The sequence below is a fragment of the Ranitomeya variabilis genome, chromosome 1 (genome assembly GCF_051348905.1).
Source record: "Ranitomeya variabilis isolate aRanVar5 chromosome 1, aRanVar5.hap1, whole genome shotgun sequence".
Taxonomy (NCBI): Eukaryota; Metazoa; Chordata; class Amphibia; order Anura; family Dendrobatidae; genus Ranitomeya; species Ranitomeya variabilis.
In genome coordinates, this window is record NC_135232.1 from 797,247,067 (window position 1) to 797,270,154 (window position 23,088).

General features: G+C 45.2%; 1 protein-coding gene across 11 annotated transcripts in view; it reads right to left on the reverse strand.

Annotated features, from left to right (window-relative positions):
• Positions 1 to 23,088, reverse strand: part of UNC13A (unc-13 homolog A) — a 335,107-nt gene that overhangs the window by 228,717 nt on the left and 83,302 nt on the right. For all 11 annotated transcript variants that reach the window (XM_077273640.1, XM_077273632.1, XM_077273616.1 and 8 more), the window contains exon 2: positions 12,512 to 12,541. In XM_077273640.1, the coding sequence (XP_077129755.1) occupies positions 12,512 to 12,541 (30 nt within the window). The remainder of the gene's footprint in view (positions 1 to 12,511; positions 12,542 to 23,088) is intronic.

The following is a 23,088-nucleotide window of genomic DNA, read 5'->3' on the forward strand; positions in this document are numbered from 1 at the left end:
CTATCTAGTACCACAATGGGAAGATAATTATTTCATAGGGAATTGGCAGTAACTCAGTGCAGACCAATCTATATCTAAAGTGCATATGCATAGTATAAGAGCACAAGGCAATAAGTGTTCTGCCAAACAAAACCCTATCCAGCGCCGCAGTAGGAAGATAAGTGCTTCGTGGGGAGTTGGCAGTCACTTACCGCTGACAGGGGTTGGAGGGTCCTGGGACAGATGTGCAATTAAAAGCCCCCCGACGCGCGTTTCGCGTCACGAATTGACCGCTTTATCAAGGAGATAAAGCGGTCAATTCGTGACGCGAAACGCGCGTCGGGGGGCTTTTAATTGCACATCTGTCCCAGGACCCTCCAACCCCTGTCAGCGGTAAGTGACTGCCAACTCCCCACGAAGCACTTATCTTCCTACTGCGGCGCTGGATAGGGTTTTGTTTGGCAGAACACTTATTGCCTTGTGCTCTTATACTATGCATATGCACTTTAGATATAGATTGGTCTGCACTGAGTTACTGCCAATTCCCTATGAAATAATTATCTTCCCATTGTGGTACTAGATAGACTCTTATTTGGCAGGATACTCTTTTTCTGTGCCCCTATACTATGCATACGCACTTTATATATGGAGTGATAGGCTCCAAGTGACTTGGGTTATTGGAGGGCTTTCTGGTTACTTTTATGTATTATCTTTGCACATGTACCATTGTACTCCATTTATGTCTAATGTTTGGCTTATACTATGTGTATTTCTAATAAAATTTGAACTTTTTTTCACTTTATTCATACCTAGTGTAACTCGTTTTTCTCCAACAACAGTCCCCTGTAGAGGTAGAAATTAGGAGGACCTCAAAGCCTTTATTTTCAAATGGCGTTCACAAAGGTCAGATTCTCATCGGTAATAATAATAGTAAAAAGTGAGTGAAAATGAATAATATGTTGAGGTGAGAATACCCCCGGAAATGGTTTCTCTGCAGTTTCTCATTGTACTTTTTTTATTAGACAGACTTAGAGGTCACCTCAGAGTCCGTGTAATAAAATGGTCAAATATTTTCTTTGTGGCCCTATAATTGACCTGTTATGTCATGTTGCTGAGGTTCTGGATGCAAAAAAAGATAGAAAAATGTAGCATGCTGCGGGTGCATCCGATAATCGGACCAGTCTATGGGTGTGTGTAAAACACGGGACTGAACTACGATGCCATCCAAGTGTAGTCCGACATCCACAGACTCAGACAATGGAGAAGATAGAGAAATTAAGTTCTCCTTTTTCTCCAGACCTGTGATACAATTCGCATGCAAGAGAATCGGATTACAGTAAGATGACACTCGGCTCAATCTCAGACAAAGTTTGATCCAAGTAACATTAGTATAATAGACCAGACTTTCTCACATGAGAAAAATCTACGGCTGTGAGTTAGAATGAGGGCTCGGTCATTCTCACAACTCCACCTCATGTGTTTAGTGGCAATGAGAGATTCCAGGTGATGAGACCAGGGCCGTCATCAAGGCATTACTGCACTTTTGAAGTATGGGGCCGATTGAGCAGAAGCAAGGAGGTGGACCCGAAATGAACGTGCATTCTTGGACTCATGTTCAGTTAACATCTATTGCCGTGCGTTAATAGTTAACTGGCGGCTGTGTTAATAGTTAACTGCCTTCAAACAATCACAAGCCAGCAGCTGATGTTGGAGCGCAAGTCGCTGGCATATGATGTTACTGCCATGCTCCTCAAATGGATGAGAGAGAGGATGCTGCTGGACTGTGAGCAGGTGAGGACTTTTTTGTACTGAAAGCTGCAATATGGGGACAGGATTGAGACACATAGGGACAAGATGGGAGAACATAATGGGCAGGATGGGAGAACATATGGGGCAGAATGGAGACAAATAGGGGCAGAATAGAGACACATAGGGGCAGAATGGAGATACATGGGGCGGAATGGAGACACATGGGGCAGAATGGAGACACATGGGGCAGAATGGAGACGTATGGGGCGAAATGGAGACACATGGGGTGGAATGGAGATACATGGGGCAGAATGGAGACACATGGGGCAGAATGGAGACACATGGGGCAGAATTGAGACACATGGGGCAGAATGGAGACATATGGGGCGGAATGGAGACACATGGGGCGGAATGGAGACACATGAGGGGAAAATGGAGATACATGGGGCAGAATGGAGACACATGGGGCAGAATGGAGATACATGGGGCGGAATGGAGACACATGGGGCGAAATGGAGATACATGGGGTGGAATGGAGATACATGGGGAGGAATGGAGATACATGGGGCGGAATGGAGATACATGGGGTGGAATGGAGATACATGGGGGAATGCTAGAAAACATGGGGGAAAGATGGAGACACATGGGGAAGATGGAGACACATGTCGGAAAGATGGAGATTCATGGGGTCAGGATAGGAGAACATATGGGGAATGATACACGAGGGGTCAGAAATGAGACACAAGGGGGCTTGGATGGGGGATAATATCACTGTAGGGGCTAATTAAGGGATATTTTTAATGCAGTGATGTATTTTATTTTTGAGGATACTATTTTCATTTGGGGGGTCCTGTTATTGTGCAGAGCGACACTATGTCCCTCTTGTTTTCTTCATCTGGTGTGGTGTAGAAGATTGGTAAAAATTGTGGTATGTGCTCTGGAAGCGGTGCTCTAGATGACTGTGTTATTTTCTGCAGAGACAAGTACTGGCTTGAAGAAGTGATGGTGGTCTGTGCTGTATGAAGCTGTTCAATTTTATTTATCCCTCCTTAACCACATCTATACATACCTCTCTTCATTATAGGAAGTTGGGTCATGTGATCCCTAATCCGACAAAAAGCTCAGTACATGTGCTAACGTGTGGGCAGAAAGAAGTCAGTCTCTGACTTCATATGAACTACAGGATGACATCCTTAGTTATCAAATCCCTCTCACACCCCGTTTTTGGACAGAGTTCCATGCTCGCTGTCCCTCTGTATGTCCTCATATGCAGATATAGGTAAAGACTTGGGAAACTGTCTATAAGTAAAACTGTCTTGGGTGCCGAAAGCAGACAATCAAAGAGCATTTTTCATTTTGTATCATGCTCTGAAAATAAAAAATGAAAACTGCGCTGTGATTGTGCAGCGCCCCAAAGTCCTGGTCGTTGCAGTACTGTCGCTCCGCCACTAAGGGGAGTGATGGTACGTCTGATGGCACTAAAGGAGTTCACCTGACCAGGTATCACAGTCACACATTACACTTCACACTCCGGCCACCAGGGGGAGAAAAGGGTTCTATGTATTAGGCCACTCCTCACACTCTGGTAAAACTGGGGGTTGGATAGGAAGTTGGAGAGAAGCTGACTGGGTTTGATCCAGGCAACATCCTGTGGCAGAGGGTGTTGCGGGGGAAGATTCAGGGGGGTCCCTGTCAGGGGTGGGATCCTGACAGAGGCCTAGCGAAAGGACAGATTGTTACGGAGCCTCGCCTGCACTTCATTGCGGCGGCATCTTAAGAAAGGACACGAAGCGAAGTATATTGTGGAGAAGTGAGAAACGAGATCACAGCCCAAACGCGATAGAACCAGTAGGAGTCGTGCCCCAAGATCGGCAACATCCTACTGAGGCGCATAGCCGGTGGCCGGAACACCGAGGAAGTATTGGGCTCTACGCATTACTTCAAACCAACGGCAGTTAATTTTAGGTTGGCTGCCTCACCTTAATCACCTAATGAAGACAACGGAGGCAATTGTGGGAGATGGGCGTCTCTAGGGTCCCTATAAAATAACTCCAGGCCTACCCCGTCATACGGGTGCGTCCTATCCATATCATCTGGGAGACGGAGAGAAAGAACAGAAACATACACGACAGTTGTGAAGACTATCCCGTGGTGCTCAGCAGGGAAGTACTACAACACCCAGGCGCTAGTAGGTAGGCTACTGATTTCCACCTGCAAAGGGAACTCTGGATGTGCCTTCGGACCGGCCGGTCTCAGCCAGCCCTGTTAGCAGTGCTCTGGATTGCGGATGCTGAAGCCTTCAGTAAAGAGGTAAAGAGACTGCAACCCTGTGTCCTCGTTATTTACTGCGACCTACACCACCACCTACACCTTTTATTGGGTGCCCCTTAGCAGGACCACGGACCGGGTCGGGCCACCGTGACATCCTCAGAACCGAGAGACCCGGATCCGAGTACCCCGCAGTCCTGCGTCTGGGGGCCGCTCCAACTGTGCTGTATACACAGTACATCAGTGGAATATGTAGTCCGGATAAGAGAAACCATACCACAGGGGAAGAAAAAGTCAAATGGCAGACAACGTGGACATGGCATTAAAACAGGTATACCCAAGAGCCTCAACATTATTCTTAAATGACAGCCTATTCGGCACTATGCAGTTAGATCAAATATCCAAAGTGCTCCTTTAAAGGGGTTGTCCATTACCAGACAACCTCAGCTTAATAAAAGCAGTGTATTCTCGCCTCCTGCAGCGGTGCCTTCTGCTTTGATGGAATATTGATGAAATGCAGCCAGAAGTGGCAGCTCATTGGCTACAGCTGGCATGCGACACAATAAATCACATCACCACCAGGAATAGCACAGCGCCTGTGCAGGGGGTGAGTATCCACTGTTTTCATTTTAACTGTGGTCCCGGATTGATTAAACTAAGGTTATCCAGTTATGGACAACCCCTTTAATTATTCCAAATAAAAAAAGTTTATGATTTATATTTTTTGTTGATACATACTGCATCATTTCTACAATGTGTGAACATATGCTTAGGTAAATTTATACTGCAAACATTTAACGATAGAACTATGTCTCCATCAAAGCATTTTTTTATTGTAGACCTAGAGTGCTTCCACTAATATAAATTCCCTGCCCCTAGTCTTGTACTTGCCAGCAGGCTTGGACTGGCCCACAGGAGAACACGAGAATCCTCCGGTGGGCCAATGTGCAAGTCTTTTATATGAGCAGTACTTGTCACTATGTACTTGAATCACTGTGTACAGACAAGGGCATCATCTCATTAATTTCCCATTCTGCCAAAATCATTGCTACAGAAATTTGTCATTGAGGGTAATGTCACATTTAGATGTAGTTGAAAAGTGGGGCCCTGAAGTTGGTTACTGGTGGGCCCTTGGCACGCAGACCAACACTGCTAACCAGCCTCCATCTTTATCTGTTATCGACATCACCCTGGTCGGTCTTCTGCACTTTGTGACCTGCAGGACTGCTCCAGTGTTTGCTGAGTGTGCTGGATGTTGCTACTCAATGTAAGTCTATGAAAGCCAGAAGGAGGCCTGTTATGATCCCAGTGGTAGAGGATCTCTGGAATTCCGGCAAGGTCAACAAAAACAAAAGAACTGCTCTAGGGAGGTGGAAACTGGGCTAACCGCATAACTGATCCTAACACTACAACTAGAAGTAGCCGGTGAACGTGCCTACGTTGATTCTAGACGTCTCGAGCCAGCCGGAGAACTGACTACCCCTAGAGGGAAAATAAGACCTCACTTGCCTCCAGAGAAATTGAACCCCAAAGATATAGAAAGCCCCCAACAAATAATAACGGTGAGGCAAGAGGAAAACACAAACGTAGAGATGAACTAGATTCAGCAAAGTGAGGCCCACTAGTCTAGATAGGCAGAAAATAGATAGTGAACTATGCGGTCAGCAGAAAACCCTGCAAAAACATCCACGCTGAATATTTCAAGAACCCCCACACCGACTGACAGTGCGGAGGGAGAATATCAGCACCCTAGAGCTTCCAGCGAGCTAGAAAATCACATATAAAGCAAGCTGGACAAAAACACTGAAAAATGCAAATGATCCAAAGTATTCAAAACGGACTTAGCTTTTCTTGCATGAGACAGACGAAAAGGAATCAGGAGGAGACCTTATAGGACTGGATACAACAATGCCAGGCAAGAGACTGAGTCCAGAGGAGACCTAAATAGGGAACACCCGCTGCTTAATGACACAGCTGGAGCCTAGGCCTGCAACAAGACATGCCTCACACAATACCGTTAGTGACCACCAGAGGGAGCCCAGAAACACAGTTCACAACAGTACCCCCCCCTTGAGGAGGGGTCACCGAACCCTCACTAAGACCCCCAGGGCGATCAGGATGAGCAGCGTGAAAGGCATGAACCAAATCAGCCGCATGAACATCAGAGGCGACAACCCAGGAATTATCCTCCTGACCATAGCCTTTCCACTTAACTAAATACTGAAGTCTCCGTCTAGAAATACGAGAATCCAAAATCTTCTCCACCACGTACTCCAACTCGCCCTCAACCAAAACCGGGGCAGGAGGCTCAACAGTAGGAACCATAGGCACCACGTACCGCCGCAACAAGGACCTATGGAACACATTATGAATAGCAAATGACGCTGGAAGGTCCAAGCGAAAAGACACCGGGTTAAGGATTTCCAAAATCTTATAAGGACCGATAAAGCGAGGCTTGAACTTAGGAGAGGAGACCTTCAAAGGAACATGCCGAGAAGACAACCAAACCAAATCCCCAACACGAAGTCGGGGACCCACACCGCGGCGGCGGTTGGCAAAACGCTGGGCCTTCTCTTGTGACAATTTCAAATTGTCCACCACATGGTTCCAAATCCGCTGCAACCTATCCACCACAGAATCAACCCCAGGACAGTCAGAAGGTTCAACCTGGCCCGAGGAGAAACGAGGATGAAAACCAGAGTTGCAGAAAAAGGGTGAAACCAAAGTGGCAGAACTAGCCCGATTATTAAGGGCAAACTCGGCCAGTGGCAAAAAGGTAGCCCAGTCGTCCTGATCAGCAGAAACAAAACATCTTAAATAAGTCTCCAACGTCTGATTAGTTCGCTCGGTCTGGCCATTAGTCTGAGGATGAAAAGCCGATGAAAAAGACAAATCAATACTAGTGTTGAGCGATACCGTCCGATACTTGAAAGTATCGGTATCGGAAAGTATCGGCCGATACCGGCAAAGTATCGGATCTAATCCGATACCGATACCCGATACCAATACAAGTCAATGGGACTCAAGTATCGGACGGTATTCCTTATGGTTCTCAGGGTCTGAAGGAGAGGAAACTCTCCTTCAGGCCCTGGGATCCATATTAATGTGTAAAATAAAGAATTTAAATAAAAAATATTGCTATACTCACCTCTCCGACGCAGCCTGGACCTCACCGAGGGAACCGGCAGCGTTCTTTGCTTAAAATGCGCGCTTTTACTTCCTTCCGTGACGTCACGGCTTGTGATTGGTCGCGTGCCGCCCATGTGGCCACGACGCGACCAATCACAGCAAGCCGTGACGTAATTTTCAGGTCCTCAATGCCTAATTCTAGGCATCCAGGAATTTAAAACTACGTTCCGGCTTGTGATTGGTCGCGTCGCGGTCACATGGGCGACGCGACCAATCACAAGCCGTGACGTCACGGGAGGCAGGAGACGCGCGCATTTTTAAAATTACGTCACGGCTTGTGATTGGTTGCGTGCCGCCCATGTGACCGCAACGCGACCAATCACAGCAAGCCGTGACGTAATTTCAGGTCCTGATGCCTATTTCTGCATTGAGGACCTGAAATTACGTCACGGCTTGCTGTGATTGGTCGCATCGCGGTCACATGGGCGGCACGCAACCAATCACAAGCCGTGACGTAATTTTAAAAATGCGCGCGTCTCCTGCCTCCCGTGACGTCACGGCTTGTGATTGGTCGCGTCGCCCATGTGACCGCGACGCGACCAATCACAAGCCGGAACGTAATTTTAAATTCCTGAATGCCTAGAATTAGGCATTGAGGACCTGAAAATTACGTCACGGCTTGCTGTGATTGGTCGCGTCGCGGCCACATGGGCGGCACGCGACCAATCACAAGCCGTGACGTCACGGAAGGAAGTAAAAGCGCGCATTTTAAGCAAAGAACGCTGCCGGTTCCCTCGGTGAGGTCCAGGCTGCGTGGGAGAGGTGAGTATAGCAATATTTTTTATTTTAATTCTTTATTTTACACATTAATGTTGTTTCGATACCGATACCCGATACCACAAAAGTATCGGATCTCGGTATCGGAATTCTGATACCCGCAAGTATCGGCCGATACCCGATACTTGCGGTATCGGAATGCTCAACACTAATCAATACCCATCTTAGCACAAAAGGATCGCCAGAATCTGGACACAAACTGGGATCCTCTGTCAGACACAATATTCTCAGGGATGCCGTGCAAACGAACCACATTCTGAAAGAACAAAGGAACCAAATCAGAGGAGGAAGGCAACTTAGGCAAGGGCACCAAATGGACCATTTTAGAAAAACGATCGCACACCACCCAGATGACAGACATCTTCCGAGATACCGGAAGATCCGAAATGAAATCCATGGAAATGTGCGTCCAAGGCCTCTTCGGGATAGGCAAGGGCAAAAGCAACCCGCTGGCACGAGAACAGCAAGGCTTAGCCCGAGCACAAATCCCACAGGACTGCACAAAAGAACGCACATCCCGCGACAAGGAAGGCCACCAAAAGGACCTAGCCACCAAATCTCTGGTACCGAAAATCCCAGGATGCCCCGCCAACACCGAAGAATGAACCTCAGAAATAACTCTGCTAGTCCATCTGTCAGGGACAAACAGTCTCTCTGGTGGGCAACGATCAGGCCTATCAGCCTGAAATTTCTGCAGCACTCGTCGCAAATCTGGGGAAATGGCAGACAAAATCACTCCCTCTCTGAGAATACCAGCCGGCTCCGAGACTCCCGGAGAGTCAGGCACAAAACTCCTAGAAAGTACATCAGCCTTCACGTTCTTCGAACCAGGCAGGTACGAGACCACAAAGTCAAAACGGGAGAAAAACAACGACCAACGAGCCTGTCTAGGATTCAGGCGCTTGGCAGACTCAAGATAAATCAGATTTTTATGATCAGTCAAGACCACCACACGATGTTTAGCTCCCTCGAGCCAATGTCGCCACTCCTCAAATGCCCACTTCATAGCCAACAAGTCCCGATTACCAACATCATAGTTCCGCTCAGCAGGCGAAAATTTTCTAGAAAAAAGGCGCATGGCTTCATCACGGAGCCATCAGAACTTTTTTGCGACAAAACGGCCCCTGCACCAATCTCAGAAGCATCAACTTCAACCTGGAAGGGAAGAGAGACATCCGGCTGGCACAAGACTGGCGCCGAAGTAAACCGACGCTTCAGCTCCCGAAAGGCTTCCACGGCCGCAGGAGACCAATTAGCAACATCAGAACCCTTCTTGGTCATATCCGTCAAAGGTTTAACCACGCTAGAAAAATTGACGATAAAACGACGGTAAAAATTAGCAAAGCCCAAGAGCTTCTGCAAGCTCTTAACAGACGTGGGCTGAGTCCAGTCATGAATGGCACGGACCTTGACTGGGTCCATCTCCACAGTAGAAGGGGAAAAAATAAAACCCAAAAAAGAAACCTTCTGTACCCCAAAGATACATTTTGAGCCCTTCACAAATAAAGCATTCTCACGCAGAACCTGAAACACCATCCTGACCTGGTTCACATGGGACTCCCAATCATCAGAAAAAAACAAAATATCATCCAGATAAATAATCATAAATTTATCCAGATATTTCCGGAAGATGTCATGCATGAAGGACTGAAACACAGAAGGAGCATTAGAGAGTCCAAAAGGCATCACCAGGTACTCAAAATGACCCTCGGGCATATTAAATGCTGTTTTCCATTCATCTCCCTGCTTTATGCGCACAAGGTTATACGCACCACGAAGATCTATCTTGGTGAACCAACTGGCACCCTTAATCCGAGCAAACAAATCAGACAACAATGGCAAAGGATACTGAAATTTCACCGTGATCTTATTCAAAAGACGATAATCTATACAAGGTCTCAAAGACCCGTCTTTCTTGCCCACAAAAAAGAATCCTGCACCAAGAGGAGAAGAGGATGGGCGAATATGTCCCTTCTCCAAAGACTCCTTTATATAACTCCGCATCGCGGCATGCTCTGGCACAGATAAATTAAAGAGTCGTCCCTTAGGAAATTTACTACCAGGAATCAAATCTATAGCACAATCACAGTCCCTATGAGGAGGAAGGGCACTGGAACTGGGCTCATTAAATACATCCTGATAGTCTGACAAAAACTCAGGGATCTCAGAAGGAGTAGAAGAAGCAATAGACCCAATGGAGAATCGCCATGAATCCCCTGACAACCCCAACTTGACACAGTCATAGCTTTCCAATCTAAAACTGGATTATGGGCCTGTAACCATGGCAGACCCAAAACAACAACATCATGCATTTTATGCAGTACCAGAAAACGAATCACCTCCTGATGTACAGGAGTCATGCACATGGTCACTTGCGTCCAATACTGAGGTTTATTCTCTGCCAATGGCGTTGCATCAATTCCTCTAAGAGGAATAGGAATTTCCAAAGGCTCCAGAACAAACCCACAGCGCCTGGCAAACGACAAATCCATCAGACTCAGAGCAGCACCAGAATCCACAAAAGCCATAACTGAGTAAGAAGATAATGAACAAATTAAAGTCACAGACAAAATAAACTTAGGCTGAAAAGTACTAATGGCGACAGGATTAACAACTTTTTTTAAACGTTTAGAGCATGCTGAGATAACATGTGTTGAATCACCACAGTAAAAACACAACCCATTTTGACATCTATGATTTTGCCGCTCGGCTCTGGTCAGAATTCTGTCACATTGCATAGAATCAGGTGACCGTTCAGACAGCACCGCCAAAGGATTAACAGATTTGCGCTCCCGCAAACGACGATCAATTTGAATGGCCAGAGCCATTGAATCATTCAGACCTGTAGGGATAGGAAACCCCACCATCACATTCTTAATGGCTTCAGAAAGACCATTTCTGAAATTTGCGGCCAGGGCACACTCATTCCATTGAGTAAGCACGGACCATTTCCGAAATTTTTGACAATACACCTCAGCTTCGTCCTGACCTTGAGAGATAGCCAGCAACATCTTTTCAGCCTGATTTTCAAGATTAGGCTCCTCATAAAGCAAACCCAGTGCCAGAAAAAACGCATCAACATTCACCAATGCAGGATCTCCTGGCGCCAGAGAGAAGGCCCAATCTTGAGGGTCGCCGCGCAAGAAGGAGATAACAATTTTTACTTGCTGAGCGGAATCACCAGAGGAACGAGGTTTCAGAGACAGAAACAATTTACAATTATTCCTAAAATTCAGGAACTTAGATCTATCTCCAAAAAACGGCTCAGGAATAGGTATTTTTGGTTCAGACATAGGGCTATGGATAACAAAATCCTGAATGCTTTGCACCCTAGTAGCAAGCTGATCCACACTAGAAGTCAGAGTCTGGACATTCATATCTGCAGCAGAGCTCCAGCCACTCAGAGTAAAAGGGGATGGAAGAAGCTAGGCAAACTGCAGCAACACAAAAAAAAAACAAAAAACTCAGAACTTCTTTAAATCCCGCTTCTGCGATGCAATAAACATTCTCGTTAGGCCTGGCATACTGTTATGATCCCAGTGGTAGAGGATCTCTGGAATTCCGGCAAGGTCAACAAAAACAAAAGAACTGCTCTAGGGAGGTGGAAACTGGGCTAACCGCATAACTGATCCTAACACAACAACTAGAAGTAGCCGGTGAACGTGCCTACGTTGATTCTAGACGTCTCGAGCCAGCCGGAGAACTGACTACCCCTAGAGGGAAAATAAGACCTCACTTGCCTCCAGAGAAATTGAACCCCAAAGATATAGAAAGCCCCCAACAAATAATAACGGTGAGGCAAGAGGAAAACACAAACGTAGAGATGAACTAGATTCAGCAAAGTGAGGCCCACTAGTCTAGATAGGCAGAAAATAGATAGTGAACTATGCGGTCAGCAGAAAACCCTGCAAAAACATCCACGCTGAATATTTCAAGAACCCCCACACCGACTGACTGTGCGGAGGGAGAATATCAGCACCCTAGAGCTTCCAGCGAGCTAGAAAATCACATATAAAGCAAGCTGGACAAAAACACTGAAAAATGCAAATGATCCAAAGTATTCAAACGGACTTAGCTTTTCTTGCATGAGACAGACGAAAAGGAATCAGGAGGAGACCTTATAGGACTGGATACAACGATGCCAGGCAAGAGACTGAGTCCAGAGGAGACCTAAATAGGGAACACCCGCTGCTTAATGACACAGCTGGAGCCTAGGCCTGCAATAAGACATGCCTCACACAATACCGTTAGTGACCACCAGAGGGAGCCCAGAAACACAGTTCACAACAGAGGCCAGAATGAGGCTCTCATAGATTTACATTGAGAGCTTGTGAATGTTATCGGTCAGCTAGGCCCTGCGGTCACAATATGGCAGGTCGGGACCAGAGCGGTGCTGGGAACAGCAGAAGACAGCAGCTGGTGAGTATATTAATAGGGGCAGGGCGCTTAGATTAGTAGCACCACACGCTCGCTGAAATTAAAAAAATACACCGGAGTGGTGCTTTAAAATAGTATTTAGATTGCACAAAACATCCACAATATTGCTTACCTTGCGGCCCATCAAACTTAGCCTTCTTCACTATAAAAAAAGAGAAAATGCAAATCAGATATGCTATCTATAAAATATGACAAAAATATACCGTAACAATATTACAAACATAGAATAACATATCACAATTCATGCAGTATGAGTCAGAGTCCACCAAGGCTCGGGCAGCATGAATCAAACAACAAGTTCCTTCTAAGCCAGCGTTCCTCAACTCCAGTCCTCAAGGGCCACCAACAGATCATGATTTCTGTATTTCCTAAGGATTGCCCAATTGATGGAATTATCAGCTGAGCAATATTAAGGAAATTGGTGGCTTTTAAGGACTGTAGTGGCAGCACACTTCCCATATAAGCTCAGTTATAGATTATACCCAATATCTTTCCAGGAGAACACCTGAAAGAAACTCCCTTTACCCCACATAGAATAGGTGTATATTATATACAGTTAGGTCCATATATATTTGGACAGAGACAACCTTTTTCTAATTTTGGTAATAGACATTACCACAATGAATTTTAAACAAAACAATTCAGATGCAGTTGAAGTTCAGACTTTCAGCTTTCATTTGAGGGTATCCACATTAAAATTGGATGAAGGGTTTAGGAGCTTCCGCTCCTTAACATGTGCCACCCTGTTTTTAAAGGGACCAAAAGTAATTGGACAATTGACTCCAAGGCTATTTCATGGACAGTTGTGGGCAATCCCTTCATTATGTCATTCTGAATTAAGCAGATAAAAGGCCTGGAGTTGATTTGAGGTGTGGTGCTTGCATTTGGAAGGTTTTGCTGTGAAGTAAACATGCGGTCAAAGGAGCTCTCCATGCAGGTGAAACAAGCCATCCTTAAGCTGCGAAAACAGAAAAAAACCCATCTGAAAAATTGCTACAATATTAGGAGTGGCAAAATCTACAGTTTGGTACATCCTGAGAAAGAAAGAAAGCACTGGTGAACTCATCAATGCAAAAAGACCTGGGTGCCCACGGAAGACAACAGTGGTGGGTGATCGCAGAATAATCTCCATGGTGAAGAGAAACCCCTTCACAACTGCCAACCAAGTGAACAACACTCTCCAGGAGGTCGGCGTATCAATATCCAAATCTACCATAAAGAGAAGACTGCATGAAAGTAAATACAGAGGGTTCACTGCACGGTGCAAGCCACTCATAAGCATCAAGAATAAAAAGGCTAGACTGAACTTTGCTAAAAAACATCTAAAAAAGCCAGCACAGTTCTGGAAGAACATTCTTTGGACAGATGAAACCAAGATCAACCTCTACCAGAATGATGGAAAGAGAAAAGTATGGAGAAGGCGTGGTACAGCTCATGATCCAAAGCATACCACATCATCTGTAAAACACGGCGGAGGCAGTGTGATGGCTTGGGCATGCATGGCTGCCAGTGGCACTGGGTCACTAGTGTTTATTGATGATGTGACACAGGACAGAAGCAGCCAAATGAATTCTGAGGTATTCAGAGATATTACTGTGTGCTCAGATCCAGCCAAACGCAGCAAAACTGATTGGTCGTCGTTTCATACTACAGATGGACAATGACCCAAAACATAAAGCCAAAGCAACTCAGGAGTTTATTAAAGCAAAGAAGTGGAATATTCTTGAATGGCCAAGTCAGTCACCTGATCTGAACCCAATTGAGCATGCATTTCACTTGTTATAGACTAAACTTCAGACAGAAAGGCCCATAAACAAACAGCAACTGAAAACCACTGCAGTGAAGGCCTGGCTGAGCATCAAAAAGGAGGAAACACAGCGTCTGGTGATGTCCATGAGTTCAAGACTTCAGGCAGTCATTGCCAACAAAGGATTTTCAACCAAGTACTAGAAATTAACATTTTATTTAAAATTATTGAATCTGTCCAATTACTTTTGTTCCCTTTAAAAACAGGGTGGCACATATTAAGGAGCTGAAACTCCTAAACCCTTCATCCAATTTTAATGTGGATACCCTCAAATGAAAGCTGAAAGTCTGAACTTCAACTGCATCTGAATCGTTTTGTTTAAAATTTATTGTGGTAATGTCTAGAACCAAAATTAGAATAATGTTGTCTCTGTCCAAATATATATGGACCTAACTGTATACCGGTAATTATAATCTTCGGAATGCTATTTATTTAAAAAACAAGGGTGACCGATGTCCGAGGACATTTAAGCCAGGTAACACCAAGACTGGGGAGACAGACAGAACGGAAGACCTACTTGGTCTATTGGCAACCAAGCTCCAAGTTTGGCTGTGTAGTCTTCTCTGCCGTGCCTTTCCGACATCTACAATGCAGATAGCCCTCTTCGCCATCTATGCTGTTTTCTACATGTCCTGTCAGCCTAGGCTACTTATCGCCGAGCTCGTCTCTCACTCGGCTGGCGGCCTAGCTTTAAGTCACTGAATCGGTCCTATATACCGTAAGTCAACGTAATGTTATATCATTTCTTCAATGTCAGCAGGGTGTACTGCAACATAGTGCGACCCACGTAACGTTCACCAATCTGGGTCTTATGGTATAAAAATGTATTCAATATGTAATTATTACTGGAAAGCATAAGGTTTTATAAACCTAAGTGTAGGATGAAAAATCTTATGGGGAATGTTCTAGAAACATTCTTTCAAGGAAACATTGTTCATGAACATTTACAATGTAACTCCTTCTTGACCTTTAATCTAAATGCCACAGGTGGTTCTTAATAGGAATTCGCTTACAGATACTGAGCAAAAACAGTTTTAAGTCCCATAGCTGGACTAAAAAAATGTAAAAAAAAACACTTTAAGGCTTGTCAAAAACTGTAAATGAAAAAAACAAACAAACAACAAAATCTGAATCAATGCCTTTTTCCCCAATCAGTAGATAAAATGATCTAAAAAATAAAATATATTTAGTTTTGCTGTATCCATAAAAAACAAACTTTTAAAATAACACACTATACTATCCCTCACAGTGAAAAATATGAAAACATTATCAGTCACTTTGCCCCCCCCAAAATAATAGCCTTCATCTGCCAAGTGTATGCACAAACACTCAGTTTATCTATGCAAGATTGTAAGTTACGAACATGTCCAAATAATATACTACATAGCTGGGCATCGTGCAAAAATAGAAACAGTACTATTAATATCATCTTCTATATCATAAAAAAATAAGATGAATAATAGCGAGCCAAGCACTGAACCTTGGGCTACAATACTTGGAACTGGAGTCTTTGACTTTTCAAGCCAATTACAAACTTTGCTTTCTAAGTCATTTTAGCAGAACATGCAACTTTTTGCCCTAAAAAAATCCAAATATAAGGAAAATACATGATTTTATTTTTATTATGTACAGTTATCACATAAAACAATTAATATTTTTAAAATAAATAAGAAAAAAAGGGCAAGCAATAGATAACAGATGGCACCGGATCAGCAAACTGTTTAATCAAGTTCATAAAGCCCTTTGAAAAGTCTCAACATTTTTGCACATAGATGTTGCGACTTATGGAGTTTTTATACCAGTTTCGAGTAGCTCCGCCAAAATGGGCGGAGATGGGGAGAGTCAGAAAGGGACAGAGCATGGCTATGCCCACCAGTCAAATTCATGATAAGTGGTGGCATTCTTTACACCAACAATGTATCTCCATTTTCTGGGCGGAGTAACATTTCTAGCATAACACACAGAGGAGCACGTCACTAATAAAATGCACCCAAATTAATTAAAGGTGTTGCCAAGGATTGAGGTTCAGATCTGAAACCACTGTATGTGACTGCAGACTTGTGAATCTTTAAAACGAGTACAGAATGAGATGTCAGGATTCTCTGATGACGGCGGGTTGGCCCATGAAAGCAAGTATGCGATTTGCATACATGTGGTCACATTTCAACTAGACATGTGCATCCTCACTTAATACAAGTGAATTGAGTGAAGCCAGACACATTTAGTTGGAATCTGGCAGACTGTATACTTGCGGTCACATGCCCATCCGCTCCCAGTGCCATAGAAACCTGATAATTGCACACTGTGCAAGCTGTGAGGATTCACAAGTGTGCAGATGCATAGAGTGACTGATGACTTGAAATTCAAGCCTAGACAACCCCTTTAAGTGACACACAACTCTTAATGAATTTGCTGCATGCCCCTCATTAAGACTGTATTTAGTCATCCACCAATTGTGCAAGTTCTCCCGCTTAAAAAGATGAGAGAGACCTATAATTGACATCATAGGAAGACCACAACTATGAGAGTCAAAATGAGAAAACAAATCCAGATAATCACCTTGTCTTATTCGGCAAGATTTATTTTGCAAATTATGGTGGAAAATAAGTATTTGGTCACCTAAAAACATGCAAGATTTCTGGCTCTCATAGACCTGTAACTTCTTCTTTAAGAGGCTCCTCTGTCCTCCACTCATTACCTGTAGTAATGGCACCTGTTTGAACTTGTTATCAGTATAAAAGACACCTGTCAACAACCTCAAACAGTCACACTCCAAACTCCACTATGGTGAAGACCAAAGAACTGACCAGGGACACCAGAAACAAAATTGTAGCCCTGCACCAGGCTGGGAAGACTGAATCTGCAACAGGCAAGCAGCTTGGTGTGATGAAATCAACTGTGAGAGCAATAATAAGAAAATGGAAGATATACAAAACCACTGATAATCTCCCTCGATTTTGGGCTCCACGCAAGATCTCACCCCATGGGGCCAAATGATCACAAGAACGGTGAGCAAAAATCCCAGAACCACATGGGGGGACCTAGTGAATGACCTGCATAGAGCTGGAACCACCATAACAAAGGCTACCATCAGTAACACACTACGCTGCCAGGGACTCAGATCCTGCAGTGCCAGACGTTTCCACCCACTTACACGAGTACATGTCTGGGCCCACCTTAAGTTTGCTAGACAGTATTTGGATTATTCAGTAAGAGTATTGGGAGAATGTCATATGGTCTGATGAAACCAGAGTAGAACTGTTTGGTAGAAACAAAACTCATCATGTTTGGAGGAGACAGAATGCTGAGTTGCATCCAAAGAACACCATACCTACTGTGAAGCATGGGAGTGGCAACATCATGCTTTGAGGCTAAAACTCTGCAAAGGGGCCAGGATGACTGATCCGTGTACATGAAAGAATGAATAGGGCCATGTATCGTGAGATTTTGAGTGCAAACCTCCTTCCATCAGCAAGGGCATTGAAGATGAAGCGTCAGCATGATAATGATCCCAAGCACAACGAAGGGCAACAAAGGAGTGGCCTCGTAAGAAACATATGAAGGTCCTGGAGTGACCTAGCCAGTCTCCATATCTCACCACATAGAAAACCTTTGGAGGGAGTTGAAAGTCCATGTTGCCCAGCGACAGGCACAAAACATCACTGCTCTAGAGGAGATATGCATGGAGGAATGGGCCAACATACCACCAACAGTGTGTGCCAACCTTGTGAAGACTTACAGAAAGCGTTTGACCTCTGTCATTGCCAACAAAGGATATATAACAAAATATTGAGATGAACTTTTGTTAATGACCAAATACTTATTTTCCACCATAATTTGCAAAATAAATCTTGCCAAAGCAAACAAGGTGATTTTCTGGATTTGTTTTCTCATTTTGACTCTCATAGTTGCGGTCTACCTATGATGTCAATTACAGGCCTCACTCATCTTTTTAAGTGGGAGAACTTGTGTAGCGCCCCCACTGCCGCAGGGCCGAGGGGTACCCGGTACCGGGCCTCTGAGTCTCTGCTCTGGGTTGTCACGGTGGCTAGGCCCGGTCCGTGACCCTGCTGAGGGGCGTACAGTGATAGATATGATGGATGGTGGTGATGTTGTCGTGGTGCGGTGTGTTGTGAATTTGCTTTTTGCTATTTGTTTTGGTTTTGCATTTTTGTCCAGCTTGTTCCAAATCTATATCCTGACCTTTGCTGGAAGCTCTAGGGGGGCTGGTGTTCTCCCCCCGGACCTTTAGACGGTTCGGGGGTTCTTGAATTTCCAGTGTGGATTTTGATAGGGTTTTTGTTGACCATATAAGTTACCTTTCTTTATTCTGCTATCAGTAAGCGGGCCTCTCTGTGCTAAACCTGGTTCATTTCTGTGTTTGTCATTTCCTCTTACCTCACCGTCATTATTTGTGGGGGGCTTCTATCCAGCTTTGGGGTCCCCTTCTCTGGAGGCAAGAAAGGTCTTTGTTTTCCTCTACTAGGGGTAGCTGGATTCTCCGGCTGGCGCGTGTCATCTAGAATCAACGTAGGAATGATCCCCGGCTACTTCTAGTGTTGGCGTTAGGAGTAGATATATGGTCAACCCAGTTACCACTGCCCTATGAGCTGGATTTTTGTATTCTGCAGACTTCCACGTTCCTCTGAGACCCTCGCCATTGGGGTCATAACAGTTTGCCAGGCCAGTATTAAATGTTTAATGCATTGCAGAAGAGGGATTATAAGAAAGAAGATTCTGAGTTTTTTTTTTTTTCTTCTTCCCCTTTACCTCAGAGTGGCTATGCTTGCTGCAGACATGAATGTCCAGACCTTGATTACAAGTGTGGACCAGCTGGCTACTCGTGTGCAGGGCATACAAGACTATGTTATCAGAAATCCTAGGTCAGAACCTAAAATACCGATTCCTGAACTGTTTTCCGGAGACAGGTTTAAGTTTAGGAATTTCGTGAATAATTGTAAATTGTTTTTGTCCCTGAGACCCTGTTCATCTGGAGATTCTGCTCAGCAAGTAAAAATTGTTATTTCGTTCTTACGGGGCGACCCTCAGGATTGGGCTTTTTCGCTGGCGCCAGGAGATCCGGCATTGGCTGATCTTGATGCGTTTTTTCTGGCGCTCGGTTTACTTTATGAGGAACCCAATCTTGAGATTCAGGCAGAAAAGGCCTTGCTGGCTATGTCTCAGGGGCAGGACGAGGCTGAAGTGTATTGTCAAAAATTTCGGAAATGGTCCGTGCTGACACATTGGAACGAGTGTGCACTGGCCGCTAATTTTAGAAATGGCCTTTCTGAAGCCATTAAGAATGTTATGGTGGGTTTTCCCATTCCCACAGGTCTGAATGATACTATGGCACTGGCTATTCAAATTGACCGGCGGTTGCGGGAGCGCAAAACCGCAAATTCCCTCATGGTGTTGTCTGAACAGACACCTAATTCGGTGCAATGTGATAGAAAAACCGCAAATCCCCTCATGGTGTTGTCTGAACAGACACCTGATTTAATGCAATGTGATAGAATCCTGACTAGAAATGAGCAGAAAATTCATAGACGCCGGAATGGCTTGTGCTACTACTGTGGTGATTCTACACATGTTATCTCAGCATGCTCTAAACGTATAGCTAAGGTTGTTAGTCCTGTCACCGTTGGTAATTTGCAACCTAAATTTATTCTGTCTGTAACTTTGATTTGCTCACTGTCATCTTATCCTGTCATGGCGTTTGTAGATTCAGGTGCTGCCCTGAGTCTCATGGATCTCTCATTTGCTAAGCGCTGTGGTTTTACTCTTGAACCATTAGAAAATCCTATTCCTCTTAGGGGTATTGATGCTACACCATTGGCAGCAAATAAACCGCAGTATTGGACACAGGTTACCATGTGCATGACTCCTGAACACCGCGAGGTGATACGTTTCCTGGTTTTACATAAAATGCATGATTTGGTCGTTTTAGGGCTGCCATGGTTACAGACCCATAATCCAGTCCTGGACTGGAAGGCTATGTCAGTCTCAAGTTGGGGCTGTCGTGGTATTCATGGGGATTCCCTGCCTGTGTCTATTGCTTCTTCTACGCCTTCGGAAGTTCCGGAGTATTTGTCTGATTATCAGGATGTCTTCAGTGAGTCTGAGTCCAGTGCACTGCCTCCTCATAGGGACTGTGACTGTGCTATAGATTTGATCCCAGGCAGTAAATTTCCTAAGGGAAGACTGTTTAATCTGTCGGTACCTGAACATACCGCTATGCGTTCATATATCAAGGAGTCTCTGGAGAAAGGACATATTCGTCCGTCTTCTTCCCCTCTTGGTGCGGGATTCTTTTTTGTGGCAAAAAAGGACGGATCTTTGAGACCTTGTATTGATTATCGGCTTTTAAATAAGATCACTGTCAAATTTCAGTATCCTTTACCGCTGTTGTCTGACTTGTTTGCCCGGATTAAGGGTGCCAAGTGGTTCACCAAGATAGACCTTCGTGGTGCGTACAACCTTGTGCGCATTAAGCAAGGTGATGAATGGAAAACCGCATTCAATACGCCCGAAGGTCATTTTGAGTACTTGGTGATGCCTTTTGGGCTCTCCAATGCGCCTTCAGTTTTTCAGTCCTTTATGCATGACATTTTCCGGAAGTATCTGGATAAATTTTTGATTGTTTATCTGGATGATATTTTGGTTTTTTCTGATAATTGGGACTCGCATGTGGAGCAGGTCAGGTTGGTCTTTAAAATTTTGCGTGAAAATTCTTTGTTTGTCAAGGGCTCAAAGTGTCTCTTTGGTGTACAGAAGGTTCCCTTTTTGGGGTTCATTTTTTCCCCTTCTGCTGTGGAGATGGACCCAGTCAAGGTCCGAGCTATTCTTGATTGGACTCAGCCCTCGTCAGTTAAGAGTCTTCAGAAGTTCTTGGGCTTCGCTAACTTCTACCGTCGTTTTATCGCTAATTTTTCTAGCATTGTGAAACCTTTGACGGATATGACCAAGAAGGGCTCCGATGTAGCTAACTGGGCTCCTGCTGCCGTGGAGGCTTTCCAGGAGTTGAAACGCCGGTTTACTTCGGCGCCTGTTTTGTGCCAGCCTGACGTCTCACTTCCCTTTCAGGTTGAGGTGGATGCTTCGGAGATTGGGGCAGGGGCCGTTTTGTCGCAGAGAGGCCCTGGTTGCTCTGTTATGAAACCTTGTGCCTTTTTCTCTAGGAAGTTTTCGCCTGCCGAGCGAAATTATGATGTGGGCAATCGGGAGTTGTTGGCCATGAAATGGGCATTTGAGGAGTGGCGTCATTGGCTCGAGGGTGCTAAGCATCGTGTGGTGGTCTTGACTGATCACAAAAATCTGATGTATCTCGAGTCTGCTAAACGCCTTAATCCGAGACAGGCCCGCTGGTCATTGTTTTTCTCCCGCTTTGATTTTGTTGTCTCGTATTTACCAGGTTCAAAGAATGTGAAGGCCGATGCTCTTTCTAGGAGCTTTGTGCCTGATGCTCCTGGAGTCGCTGATCCTGTTGGTATTCTTAAAGATGGAGTTATCTTGTCAGCTATTTCTCCGGATCTGCGACGTGTGTTGCAGAGATTTCAGGCTGATAGGCCTGAGTCTTGTCCACCTGACAGACTGTTTGTCCCGGATAAGTGGACCAGCAGAGTCATTTCCGAGGTTCATTCCTCGGTGTTGGCAGGTCACCCGGGAATTTTTGGCACCAGAGATCTGGTGGCCAGGTCCTTTTGGTGGCCTTCCTTGTCAAGGGATGTGCGGTCATTTGTGCAGTCCTGTGGGACTTGTGCTCGAGCTAAGCCTTGCTGTTCTCGTGACAGCGGTTTGCTCTTGCCCTTGCCTGTCCCGAAGAGACCTTGGACACATATCTCCATGGATTTCATTTCTGATCTTCCGCTATCTCAGGGCATGTCCGTTATCTGGGTGATATGTGATCGCTTCTCCAAGATGGTCCATTTGGTTCCTTTGCCTTAGCTGCCTTCCTCTTCCGATCTGGTTCCTGTGTTTTTCCAGAACGTGGTTCGGTTGCACGGCATCCCTGAGAATATTGTGTCAGACAGAGGATCCCAGTTCGTTTCCAGGTTCTGGCGATCCTTTTGTAGTAGGATGGGCATTGATTTGTCGTTTTCGTCTGCTTTCCATCCTCAGACTAATGGACAGACGGAGCGAACCAATCAGACTTTGGAGGCTTATTTGAGGTGTTTTGTCTCTGCTGATCAGGACGATTGGGTGACATTCTTGCCGTTGGCTGAGTTTGCCCTTAATAATCGGGCTAGTTCCGCCACCTTGGTTTCGCCTTTTTTCTGCAACTCTGGTTTCCATCCTCGCTTTTCTTCGGGTCATGTGGAGCCTTCTGACTGTCCTGGGGTGGATTCTGTGGTGGATAGGTTGCAGCAGATCTGGAATCATGTGGTGGACAACTTGAAGTTGTCACAGGAGAAGGCTCAGCGCTTTGCCAACCGCCGCCGCGGTGTGGGTCCCCGACTACGCGTTGGGGATTTGGTATGGCTTTCTTCCCGCTTTGTTCCTATGAAGGTCTCCTCTCCCAAATTTAAACCTCGTTTTATTGGGCCTTACAAGATATTGGAAATCCTTAATCCTGTATCTTTTCGTCTGGATCTTCCTGTGTCGTTTGCTATTCACAATGTATTTCATAGGTCCTTGTTGCGGCGGTACATTGTGCCTGTAGTTCCTTCTGCTGAGCCTCCTGCTCCGGTGTTGGTTGAGGGCGAGTTGGAGTACGTGGTGGAGAAGATCTTGGATTCTCGCCTCTCCAGGCGGAGGCTTCAGTACCTGGTCAAGTGGAAGGGCTATGGTCAGGAGGATAATTCCTGGGTGGTCGCCTCTGATGTTCATGCGGCCGATTTGGTTCGTGCCTTTCATGCCGCTCATCCTGATCGCCCTGGTGGTCG